Source organism: Xenopus laevis, chromosome 2L (assembly GCF_017654675.1).
Source record: "Xenopus laevis strain J_2021 chromosome 2L, Xenopus_laevis_v10.1, whole genome shotgun sequence".
In the NCBI taxonomy this organism is placed as follows: Eukaryota; Metazoa; Chordata; class Amphibia; order Anura; family Pipidae; genus Xenopus; species Xenopus laevis.
This window is the reverse complement of record NC_054373.1, coordinates 165796634-165810370: the sequence shown is the minus strand read 5'-3', so window position 1 is coordinate 165810370 and position 13737 is coordinate 165796634. Positions and strand designations below refer to the sequence as shown.

At 40.1% G+C, this 13737-nt stretch overlaps 1 protein-coding gene across 2 annotated transcripts in view; it reads right to left on the bottom strand.

Annotated features, from left to right (window-relative positions):
• LOC108707568 (phospholipid-transporting ATPase IB) overlaps positions 1 to 13737 on the bottom strand; it is a 425456-nt gene that overhangs the window by 115132 nt on the left and 296587 nt on the right. For both annotated transcript variants that reach the window (XM_018245563.2, XM_041582662.1), the window contains exon 31: positions 30 to 91. In XM_018245563.2, the coding sequence (XP_018101052.2) occupies positions 30 to 91 (62 nt within the window). The remainder of the gene's footprint in view (positions 1 to 29; positions 92 to 13737) is intronic.

Genomic DNA, 13737 nt, shown 5'->3' with positions numbered 1-13737 from the left:
TATAGGCTTTACAAGGTCGGTGTACTCACAGTGTAAACTATGTTTCCAACAAATAAATAGTCTGTAACCTGTCCGTTGGTAAACACGGCATCTGAAAAGAAAACACAGTATTAGGGTTCAGTTAGTAAAGAATTGCAAAGTTCAGAAAATTGGTACCGAATTTTTTTCTAATTATATGGAAGGAAGCTTTATTTTGCAGCTGATAACAAAGGCTTAAAGATTAGCACTGGTTAATAAGTTAAAGGGCACCTGTCACCCCAAAATTGTTTCCCCACCAGAGGTGTGGGCTGTGGTTGGTGGAAACAATAGTTTAAAAAAAACGACTATTAGCCCACAATTTTATTGGGTGACAGGTGTCTTTAAAGCAAATATTCCATTGAATCTGTGAAGAAAGTGATGATAATTACATGCCTTTTAATGGTGTGAAATTATTGTGACCAACAACAACAGGCAAGGGGAATAATACAAAAAAAAGTTATTTCTACATGTCTAATAACTTTAATAATCAACCATTTAAGCTGGACCAAGGCACTGAGGTGCCCAAGGCAAGGGGCTTCCATCTACCCAACCCGTCACACATTGGTGAGCAAGTGGGGAGAAGTTTGGGGAACTAGGGGTAGGCCCACTAGAGAACGTGCCTGTCGCCCCCAACAACATTGTGCCCTAGGCACGTGCCTCTTCTGCTTACCCATATTTCTGGCCCTGCCTAACACCTGTTTTGGCCAGGGCCAAGATGCTTTGACCTAAGACAGGGTGCAATCTGTGCCTCACCAGAGGTAGATGCAGCTGAATCCTCGGTCCCCAAGGATTAGCAGGGTCTGCGTCAATCTTTCTTACATCACTAGACCAGTTAACTGCTTATTGGTTCCTATGTGCTACAAGACTTGGACGAACTTTGCCCGTGTTTATGCATAACCCTCTGTGATACTGCCCTTTAATATTAGGCTGTTCCTCCTATGCCATTGGACACAGCTGCCAATAACTTAACTTAATTTCCAGGGCATCTTTGTTACTAGTGCCATATAAGAAGTGCCCAACAAGTACAAGTATTATCATTCTATACTGCTTCTGTCACTGTATGGGCAGAGACACATGCTCAGATTCGGGAAGATTTAGTCGCCCGTTGATAACCCGCCTCTTCTTCGGGGCGACTTATCTCCCCGAACTGCCTCCTGCCAGCTAGAATCTAAAGCTCCGATTCCTTTTCCGAAGTCATCTGAAGTTTCCTAATGAGGCAACTTCGGAAAATGAAGCTCACCGATTGCCACCCTGCCGGCGATTTACATTGTAGCCGGCGGGAGGCAGTTCGGGGAGATTAGTCGCCCCGAAGAAGAAAAGATTTGTTGCTGGGCGACTAATCTCCCCGAATCTGAGTGTGTCTCTGCCCTAAAGGAATCATTGGCAACTAGGTATTGTGCAGCCTTTAAGTATGTTTAGTATTTTTGCTCATAGTACCATAATTGTAAAGCTCTGTATAACCTGTGAGTGCTATATAATTAAATGATGAACACACAATATGGGCATAGCAAGAGTAGCAGGAGAAACTTCTGCCCATATGCCTAACTAAATATTTATAGGAAACCAAAGTGAAAGTTTAAAAAAACCTCCTTATAAATAGGTTATATTTCCCCCTTTTATACTTTAGTGCAGAAGCTTCAATAAAATGTTCTGCCAAGTATACAGACCTGGGGGAATCATAGTTATTTTACAGGTAACGGATTGTGATATCTAAGTTAGACCCATAAAATCTTGTTTCACATAGGAATTGCAATGAAAAGAAAATGGTCAGACTCATACATGCTGAATATAAATCACAGGTGACCCCTGGGATTATAAAATACATACATTGTGAACATATTTCAGTGCCACCAAATAAAACTGGGAAATTTAGTAGAAATATATTGGAGGCTGATATAGTAAGACCATCATCTTATACAGCAGAAGTACCTTAACTATTGGGCTGGCCCCATAGGGAGCCTCAAAAAATTTGATAGGAGGGTCAGGTCCAGGCCCGGACTGGCAATCTGTGGGTTCTGGCAAATACCAGAGGGGCTGCTATAAGGTCCCATAGAAAGTCACTATTTAGTGGGCTGGTGGGGGCTGATTGGGCCTCTGTGTACCTGAAATGCCAGGGCCTATTTTAGTTCTCAGTCCGGACCTGGTCAGGTCTGAGGTACTTTGGGGTGCTCTGAAAATTTGTGAATCCCAATTATGTTCATATTTGCAGGGCCAGCATCAAGCTTAATACCACCCTGTGCAAAATAGTTCAGCGACTTTGGAATACAGGGACCTGTGGCAATGTTTTGAAGTTTAAGGCAGGGCAAAAAGGTGCAAAAAGCATGGCAGATTGAGGCCATTTTTTTACTTTGTACCCTGTCCTGAGTAAATCTGGGCATACATACAGCGATCTGCTCATTTGGCGAGTTGCCCTTGAGATGGGCTATATTGGGCTGTTTCGATCGTTGGGCCGATCACAACAATGAGAATATGGGCGGTCAGATCTGGGACCACATAAACAAACCAATGTGATCCTCAATCTGAAGAGATTTTTAAACCTACCCAGCCAACTTTTGCCCAGATATCGATTGGGGAAGCCTGTCGGAGTGCCCCATACACTGCCCAATAAGCTGCCAACTTAATCTGTTGGCATCTTATATCTACTTGTGTATGGGGACCTTAAGTTACCCCCAAAGTGACATCTTGATCAACCACCTACATGTATAACAGGCCATAACTGACAACTTAAACTTAACTTTCGCAGCATACCCATGTATATTACTGACGGGCAATTAAAAAATAAATTTTACTTTAATGTGTGTATTCCAAGTTTTTATAAAGAACTATGGACATAACATAACAAGCCCTAAATGGACCACAAGCCCTGACAGCCCAACTGGAAGGTCAACTATATCCGATACAGCCATGTTTTTCTGTATCTGTAACCTTTTTAGAAACTAAGGCGTCTTGAACTCTTGACCAAAGTTTGGACATCTAAGAGGGTTTGAACTGAAATTGTCTGACAACAGTTATTTGTTGTCTGCAGGAGATTGACACACTCATGGGCAATAAAGTATGCAAAAATACCTTCAGAATGGGGATTGACACATGAAAAAAACTTAACATGTGGTGATCCGGCTTCATTGCTAAAAAATGCCTTCCCTTGATGAAGCCAGAGCACCACATGTAAAGCATTTCTTTATGCACCAATCCTCATTCCTCTACAAAAGAAGGTTTTATTGAACAATCTGTCACCACCGGGAAAGTCAATCTCCCGAGGGTGACAACTAGCTATATCTGCCATTGCCCTAAAGATTCATTTATATGGGTGGTTCAATCTTTCCATGTTGCTTGATAACAAAATGACATGGTTGGGACTTCCTTTTCAACTTCTTCTTTACACTTACAGCAAACTTTTGTATGTTCTACTCCCTCTTATGCCGATTAAAAAATTATAATTTTAATGCTTGGGTTATGGCCCCTTATATGCATTCTATTGCCATATACTCAAATCTTGACATTCATAAGTCTATGGAGGCTAAGGTTTTGTAGTTTATCTGGAGGAGAAGGTTAACAATGAAAGGTAATAGCACAAAACACAACAAGCAAGTTTAGGCAATTGCCATATATGCCAAAGAGGCACTTCTTGAGGGCTTTAGAAATGACCACTCAACATTTGCGTTTATTAAAGAAATGGGTAATGGTGGACAATGGAACAATTTGGGGTATATCTTTCAAAGAGTGAGTATATAAAAGCTTACCAGTTCTCTATTCAATTGTATAGGGTTTAGGGGTTATTGTTATTAAAGTGTATAAAAGGAGCAAAAATGCTTTCATTGGTAAATATGCCCCTAGACATCCTATACAAGTAAAGAGAGCACCATATGACCTGTGGTAATACACTCTCCTTTATGTCTATGATCCAATCCACAATATATAATATTTGGAGCTACCTTATTCCATACATAGCACAACAAGCACCAATACTTTTCCAATGGAGAAAGCTGCCCCACACCCTGCTATAAATAATTGTGAATTGGATTTAAGGGACACTTTATTATATAAAGGTATGGGATCTGTTAATCTGGAAACCTGTCCCAGAAAGCTTTGAATTACGAAAAGATTGTCTCCCTTAGGGGCAAATTCACTAAGCGCCGAAGCGCCTAACGCTAGCGTCAATTCACTAGCGTTGGTCATTTTCGTTACTTCGCAAATTCACTATTGAACACTGGCGTACATTTGCTAATGTTACTTTGCACTCTTACGCCTGGCGAATTTGCACAACGGACATAACTACGCAAATTCACTAATGCGTGCATTGTACTGAACGCTACCTTTTACGCTAGACTTCCTTCGCACCTCAGACCAGGCGAAGCGCAATAGAGCAGATAGGGATTGCTTCAAAAAAATTTCAAATTTTTTCTAAGTCCCAAAAAATGCTGGCATTTTTTCTATATTATGGGTGATAGGCTGAAAAAGATTGAAAAATTTTTTGGGGCTCCCCTCCTTCCCCCCTACATTTCCTAACTCATGGCAATTTAACTATACAGTGGGCACATGTAGGGCAAAATAAAAATTTTATTTGATGTTTTGAAGGTTTCCCAGTCATTTGTAGTGATTGTACGTATTCCTCCATTGAAATTTGAATTTGGCGCCGTATGCAAATGAACCATCGCTAGCGTAACTTCGCTTCGTGAATCAACACTAGCGCAACTTCGCAACCTTACGCTACCCCTGAGCGCAACTTCGGATTTTAGTGAATTTGCGGAGCGCTAGCGAAACTACGCCTGGCGAAGTGCGGCGAAGTTACGCCTGGCGCAACTATGAATCTTAGTGAATTTGCCCCTTAGACTGCATTTTATCCAAATAATACATTTTTTTAAAAAATGATTCAACTTTTCTCTGTAATAATAAAACAGTATCTTGTACTAGATCCCAACTTAGATATAAGTAATCCTTATTGGAATAAAACCAGCTCCTTGGATTTAGTTAATGTTTACATAATTTTCTAGTAGACAATGTATGAAGATCCAAATTACGGAAAGATCCAGAAAACCCCTGGTCCTGAGGATAACAGATCCCATACCTGTATATACAGTAATTTGAAAAGAGACACACGAATATGGAGCAGGGAATACTTCCATTTCCTCTTATTATATTTACAGTTGCAGCAATGCAGTTATCCAAGAATTTTAGAAAAATATTTGGGTGTTAGTTGTCACTTGCATACCCCAGCTAGTGGCAGAATGCAGAGTCTATTAATTAAAGCTAATATTTATTTGTTATGGGTTGGGTTAATATATGAGAAAAGATTAAAAGGAGTGAATCGTGAAAAAGCTATTATTTTTTTAAAGGGATCCTGTCATCGGAAAACATGTTTTTTTCAAAACACATCAGTTATTAGTGCTACTCCAGCAGAATTCTGCACTGAAATCCATTTCTCAAAAGAGCAAACAGATTTTTTTATATTCAATATTGAAATCTGACATGGGGCTTTCTGGCAGGCTGCTGTTTTTCCTTCTCAATGTAAATGAAGGAGTCTCTGTGGGACATGGGTTTTTACTATTGAGTGTTGTTCTTAGATCTACCAGGCAGCTGTTATCTTGTGTTAGGGAGCTGATTTCTGGTTACCTTTCCATTGTTCTTTTGTTTGACTGCTTGGGGGGAAAAGGGAGGGGGTGATATCACTCCAACTTGCAGTAAAGAGTGATTGAAGTTTATCAGAGCAGAAGTCACATGACTTGGGGCAGCTGGGAAATTGACAATATGTCTAGCCCCATGAAAAAAAAATTTCCCCATGACAGTATCCCTTTAAATCTGATGCTTTGACGTATTTAAACATGAACAAAACAAAAGCAAAATTGAACAAATCTTTATATTTTCTAAACGGATGCATCCCAAGAATATATCAGAGATTTGCTACAAGCCAAAGCATGGAGTATTTTGCATAACATGATATCCATCACTGAACGCTTGGGGAAGAGACAAAGCTCAGGTTTCTGTACATAGTAGCCACAATATCCCACCAAAGGGGCCGGACTTTTTTCCCTTTGAAGGTGCCCCGCATTCTGCAGACCCAGTTCTAATCACGCTCGCGCTTTTACTAATCTCTTCAAGACATTTTTCTCCAGGGACCGAAAGTAAAATGAGATCAAGTAAGTGTCAAGAAGCAGATGGATTAATAAAAAACACACACACACAAAGTAGCATTCTCTTTCCTGCTAAACCTGGCCATGCTTCAAGCAATTAGACTTCTGCTTCAAGTGCTTTAACTCAACTTCCTTAATCAGCATGGCTGAGATTTATCAATGGGAAACGTGCATTTTATGAAAACATGCTTGTTTGTATAGTGAGATGTCACATGAGGACTTCCATTGATAAACCAGGCCAGATATCAATGAGGGCATTTTACTTCCACCCCGACAAGCAGATGGTAGCCTGGGGATAAAACCCATCCGCTACCAAGCCTATGTGTCCTCTCCTTCGTAACCCCTCTGTGACTTGGAAAACACCATATAATTAGGAGAATAATATAATCACACCAGACTTCCTTACTCTCCAACCTCCCAGGATAATAATAAATTGCAAGTACACAATATAAATTGTACAAAGAAAACCCCCAAATATTTCTTGTCTACTAGTTCAGAATTAAAAAAAACAAATGCTTTATTAACAAAATAGTTCTAAATTTAGACTATGAAGATTTTCATTCATCCAGGTCATGGTATATCTAGTATAAGCAGTGTCGGACTGGGAAGCCAGGGGCCCACCAGAAAACCTTAGGCTTAGGGCCCACTTTCCAAACTACTATACCTCCTCTCCTTACTCAACCTCTTTATTCTCCTAGTATCTTTTCTCTACATACTATACTATATTATTCCATTATTAAGCCTCTTTGATATCATAAAGAAATAGGAAATGACCATAGAATAGGCCAAATGGTTAGAAGCAAAAGGCCCACTGACCCCTGGACCCACCGTGAGTTTTTCTAGTATCCCGGTGGGCCAGTCCGACACTGAGTATAAGTAATTCTAAAACAACTGGACTTGCTGAGTAATCATTGATTAATTATACTAGATATTTATAGTGTTTTAGGTCTGTTCAGCTTAAGAAACAATAACACAACTATATGGGGAGTGCTTCAACCATCAAATACAATTGGGTAGTCATATGTAGAAAGGCACAACCACAAAGCAGGAGTGATGTGTGAATAGACAGAAAATGCTAGTACAGGTATGGTATTGGTTATCCAGAAAGCTCCAAATTACAGAAAGGCCGTTTCCCATAGGCTCCATTTTATCAAAATTTTTAAAAATGATTTCCTTTTTCTCTGTAATACTAACAGTCGTTTGTACTTGGTCCCAGCTAAGATATAATTAATCCTTATTGGAAGCAAAACCAGCCTATTGGGTTTATTTATTGCTTACATGATTTTATAGTAGACTTAAGGTCCCATTATCTGGTGAAATCCAGGTATTGAGAATTCTGGATAACAGGTCCCATATCTGTATAAACGTGCCCTTAAAGGTACTGGCTTTATCCGATGCTTATAAAATGGGCATATATTTCCTTTAAACCAACTTTGAGGTCCTAATCACTGTATGGCCAACAAAACTCCCATAAGCTGTATAAAACATCCAACACAAAAGTTCTTCTTCAAGGACAACAAAAATGTAATTTACTGGGGGGGGATGTAATGGTTAACCTTGGAGCCCAAGGGGCACAGAGCCTACATTTTTAAGAATTTAAGGATTTCCTAGGGAAACCTTTCAGCAGCCTAGGTACATTTACATGTGCAATAAAGAAACATTTCAGCTGTTACTGTGCAGGTGCCTGCCTATGATATTACTTTATTGCTTATGCAAATGATCTTGAACTGCCAATGGTATCAAAAATAATTCTGCACCACAAGACAAAAGTACTACATACCATTGGAAGAAAAGTGGTCTTGATGCTTATGTAATTTGAAGGGTAACCTGTCCAGCAGGAATGGGACCTGTTATCCAGAATGCTCAGGACCTGGGGCTTTCTGGATAATAGACCTTTCCATCCTTTTGCTCTTGACACCTCAAGTCTACTAAGAAACAATTTAAACCCAACTGAATTGTTTTGCCTCCAGTAAGGATTAATTATATCTTAGTTTAGATCAAGTACAAGCTACTGTTTTATTAATACATGGAAAAAAAACGTTTTAAAAAATTTGAATTAATTGATTAAAACTGGGTCCATGGGTGATGGTCTTCCAGTAATTAGGAACTATTTGGCAATGGATCCCATAGCTATATACGGTCACTCCTCACAGTGCTGATATTTAGCTCTGATTCCTGAATGTTTGTTCATCATTGGCTAACTAAATTGGCAACTAAATCAGCTTCTTGACAGTGGCTTTCATACATTGCCCCGGTAACTTTGGAGAAAAGATAAGACAAAGTACCTACAGTTTATAACAAACTGCTGGGTATGTTCCAGCAATAGCAAGCCAGATATGTATGTACAGAGTATTATATGTCCTTAAAGGAGAAGGAAAGTTGTTTCACACTTGAGGATGCCAAATAGGCACCCCCAAGTGATTGTATTGACTTACCTGAAACCCCGGGCCGGTGCTCTTATCAGCAGAAAACTACACCGGCCCGGGGTTATTCCAGTGAGTTTTGCTACAGCTGCAAAACACCCTGCAGTTTGTTATATAAATACATTTTCAAAGCTCCCATGGCGCCACTTTCAAACAGGGAAATCAAATAATGCACATTAAGCACTTGGGAGAGAAGGTGAGACGGCACTACCATCACTCTACTGAACAGTACCAGGGCCACTGGTTTTTTTTACTCAGTTCTTTGCATTGTAGGATGGCAGACGATCATCATCTATTAAATTGGATGGTAGCAGCTTGCTGGACCTGACAGGGGACTGTTTTTGCCATTGGCTGCTCACGTCCTACTGTACTTCTGAGGAATGGCCAATATTAAGTTCCAGCTGCCGGAGAGTGCTAGAAATTGTACTTAAACAATAATTGACAGGCTGCGGGTTGCTCAATACTATCTTTCTAAACTTTCGCCATTTTGCTCTGTTGTCAAAACTATATGTACTATCAGGGGCGTAACTATAGAGGAAGCAGACCTTGGTGGGCCAGGAGGTATAGGGGCCCCATGAGGCCCTAATTTATATACAGTTTCAATTAGTATGGATAAAACAAGTAAATCTCAACATTTTGGGGGCCTGAAAAATAATTTGCTGTGAGGCGCAGTAATATCTAGTTACACCACTGTGTACTATCCGCAGTCCTTCAACCTATATATGCTGCTCTTAGGGGCCCCACTATGTGCAGGACTGGTGTGTTTGCCCATATGAGGTCCTATTAATGAAAGCTCTGGCTTCATTTAGCTGACTGGGGGTAAATGCCTCTTCCTACTTTCACCTGACGCAGATCACATACAGGTACTTTTATGCAAGAAAACAACAGCAGCCATTTCTGACCCTCTAGTGGAACTCTTGAATCGACATCCTGGGAAATTGCCAACCCTGCAATAAAATAACTATTTTCCAGAAACATGATATTGTTCCTTAGAGGCAGAAAACACAAACAAGCAAGGCGTGAAATGCATATCTTCACAATCAAACTGACACTGACTTTTGGTTTCATGAAACCTGATGCGTTGAACACCTTTATGGTATCTTCTAGCGACCTTTATGCACCTTTTATAAATATTGTATATTCACATGACACACGGGTATAAAGCTGAAGTTATCTACCAACATTTAGTCACCTAAAGCCCTTCAGTCATAACTGAAACGTAATACTATTGAGCTTAACTCTAGGCGAATTTGAGGAGCTTGTCTTTTGTGTCAATAATTACTATGATGAAATAGGATGATTCTCAGAGCTTTGTTGTAATCAACAGTATTAACCAACTGTGTCCCTCAACTATGCCAAGTCACTTTTATCTTTAAAGGGATACTGTCATGGGAAAAACATTTTTTTCAAAACACATCAGTTAATAGTGCTGCTCCAGCAGAATTCTGCACTGAAATGCATTTCTTAAAAGAGCAAACAGTTTTTTTTTTATTTAATTTTAAAATCTGTCATGGGGCTAGACATATTGTCAGTTTCCCTGCTGCCCCCAGTCATGTGACTTGTGCTCTGATAAACTTCAGTCACTCTTTACTGCTGTACTGCTGTGATATCACCCCCTTCCTTTCCCCCCCCCCCAGCAGCCTAACAACAGGACAATGGGAAGGTAACCAAACAGCAGCTCCCTAACACAAGATAACAGCTGCCTGGTAGATCTAAGAACAGCACTCAATAGTTAAAATCCAGGTCCCACTACCACACCTTCAGTTACATTGAGTAGGAGAAACAACAGCCTGCCAGAAAGCAGTTCCATCCTAAAGTGCTGGCTTTTTCTGAAAGCACATGACCAGGCAAAATGACCTGAGATGCACCTACACACCAATATTACAACTAAAAAAAAATACACTTGTTGGTTCAGGAATTACATTTTATATTGTAGAGTGAATTATTTGCAGTGTAAACAGTATCATTTAGAAATAAAAACTACACCATAAAAATCATGACAGAATCCCTTTAAAGCACAAAGACTGGAGTATAGTCAGCTTCTTTATAGACATGTTTCATTACAGAAGCTAAACAGCATACACAAGCACATACCTAATACACATAAGCAGTTTTATTGTGAAAATACACAGAATAGGGCTGAATAGCCTTAGCAGGGAGATTTTCACATAGTTGGAAATAGGAACAGTAGATACTAAACACATCTAGAAATGCTGGTTAGGGTGGAAATTGTTTTGGTATGGCTGCCTTATTGTTATAAATCAGTCCCTGATGTCCATCATCACAATCATTTCTTTATTACAGGTATGGGTCCCCTTATTCAAAAGCCTTTGGATTTGAGACTTGTGGGGTATGGGTTTCTCCTGGAATTCTGAGTGCCATGCTAAGTTATTTTAGTTTAATCTCCCATGTTCTTCACTTTCACATCCCCGCTGATATGGGGTCATAATGTTAAAGAAAATGTATTTACCTACGGGCTGAGAGTTTCATTGTTAAAGACTTGGCATCTAGCTAGGCTTCGTGATATGGTGGGCCAGTGCAGAACAGAGCAACTGTAAGATGTACAATTCAGCTGGTCACCCTGACCCATACCTGCCAGCGGGAGGGATAGTGTTGTACAGAGCATGCACACTTTGATGTCACAATGAAGAACAGGTAGGATGATTAAGTGCCTTCTCAACCCTGGTCAAGAAATTCTCAAGTGACTTTGTTATTTTAATTTCACCCTGTCTGATAAAGGCAACTTTTCCAATAGAAAATAAAAGCTGAAAAGCTTGGAATTAAAACATCTATTCAGTTTCACATTAATTCAACCTCTTTACCCCTTTATTGCTCTGCAACTTTTTCCTTAGTACAAGCCCAATCTGATGTTGAGGGACTTGTTCCAAAGTGTACCTATGACTAGATATGGTGTCTGTATAATATTACTTAAGCTCATAGGGGGCTAGATTTGGGGCTGGCCCACAGAGATACCAGGAGAACACCCAGTGAGCTAACTATGTGGCTTATTTGATGGTCAATCCCTATTTCTATAGGGAAACAATTAGGAAAAAGAGATGGAAGGATATATTCCATGGTAAAGAAGAGAGACTAGTACAATAAAGAGGTTGAGTGAGAAGAGGAGGAAAACAGTGTGAAGAGTTGGCCTATGGCCTAAATATTTCTGGTGGGCCCCTTACATCCCACTCCAACACTGTAGAGGTTGTGCACTTCAATAACTGTTTTTATGCTTTTGACTATGCATTCCAGTTTATGTCTGGAGAAGTGTCTATAGCATGTGGAGGACAGTGTACCTACAAATGAACATCGCTCCATCCTACCCGTGCATGTTGCACAAAGTTCTCTGCAAAGTGATATTAGATGTGATACTAGATGCCCCACCCAAGCATATGCATGAACTATGCAAGTATATCTGTTCTGATACTGGTACATGTAACATGACCCCAGATGCAAAAAGATTGCTAGACGTAGTACTAGTGCCTTCAGAATTCTCTGAGCCAAGATAGTCTCCGGTTTTAGCAGGTTCATAGCACGTTGCTGCCCATCTGTTAGAGATTGCAGAGATTTACCCATTCACTGAATATCAACAGCTGAATTATACATTTCATTCTACCAGGCAATGCAGTTACACATATACAGTTATATTCCAAAAACAGATTATGTGCAAAGAAATATTACACTGCACATATCTGAAAAACAACTGTGAACATCCTTTGAGGCAAGTGTGAGAGAGGCCAGACAGTGTATGATCTGTCAATTCCACATTCCTACAAAACATTAAATCAATTCATATGCTTTTTTTATATGAAGCCATTATGTTTTGACAAACCTCCTCTTCTGGCCGTGACGGCAGATCTGTTTGTTCAAGTTATTATTCATCTGAACCCAAATAATGACAACACCGTGGCATAAATATTACTGGGTTTGTGTTCTAGATCACTTTCCATCAGTACACTGTCAAGCGCTGGCAACTCCCGCAGTGATTTATTGCATTTACAATTAGACACACTCAGGAATGTGGTGAAAATCTCATCATTAAGTGGGTTTGATTTATGGCCTTGACTGCAATCCAAAAAGTTACGTTTTCAAAAAAAAAGTGTGGCTTTCACTGTATATCTTCCTGACAACTGTTGTTTTGGTTTTATCTACAATTATATGTTCCTACAAAAGCCATTTTAGCAAGAAGAATAACACAAAGAGGTTATAAATATAACCATATATATATATAATCATGAAACTCCCCTCTGACTTGCAAGAGAGGTTACATTATTCCCTATATATATATATATACTCATGTGGAGAGAGCAGGGGGAGATATGTAGGCATGCCCCCTATCTTGTATCATTAGGCTTGCAAATTAGGGGGATTCGGCAAGCGCTGGCTGATATGCTCGCCACCTAGTGGTGTTCCGATCTTGTGCTAAGTGCAGAGCACAGCTAGACTCTGGACGGAAGTGTTTTTTGTTTGTGTGTTTTTGCTGTTGTTTTACTGTTGTTTCTCCTAGTGATTCTATAAAATGTAAACCAGTATGACACAATCTTATAACTAGGGATGCACTGAATCCACTATTTTGGATTCGGCCAAACCCTGAATCCTTCGCGAATGATTCAGCCAAATACCAAACTAATACTAATTTGCATATGCAAATTAAGGGTGAGAAGGGAAACATTTTTTACTTCCTTGTTTTGTGACAAAAAGTCATGTGATTTCCCTCCGGATTCGGTTTGGCCAAATCCAAATCCTGCTGAAAAAGGCCGAATACTGGCTGAATCCTGAGGCGAATCCTGGATTCGGTGCATCCCTAATTATTACATATATATATATATATAGGGGTTATTTACAGTACTTACCCCAGGGGGTGCAAGTGAGGTGCATAGAGCAACCCTGGGGTTGCTGGTCTCTGAGCGCCGGGTCAAAAATGCACCCAGTGCGGGTAGAAGGCAGTGGAGATGACATCAGAGGCGGGGCAAGTGATGTCAGGGGGAGGAGTGGGTGCCTTTTAGGGGTATAGTTATGACATTAGGTGTCGTTCTACGACATCAAGATTGCTGATTGGATGAATGCCACGTCAATCGGTGCACAGTCCTGTCAAGATTTTCTAATTTGGAAATCCAGACAGGCAGTTGTGACCCAGGATGTCCAGATCAAAACCACTGGGGTGCAGGGGC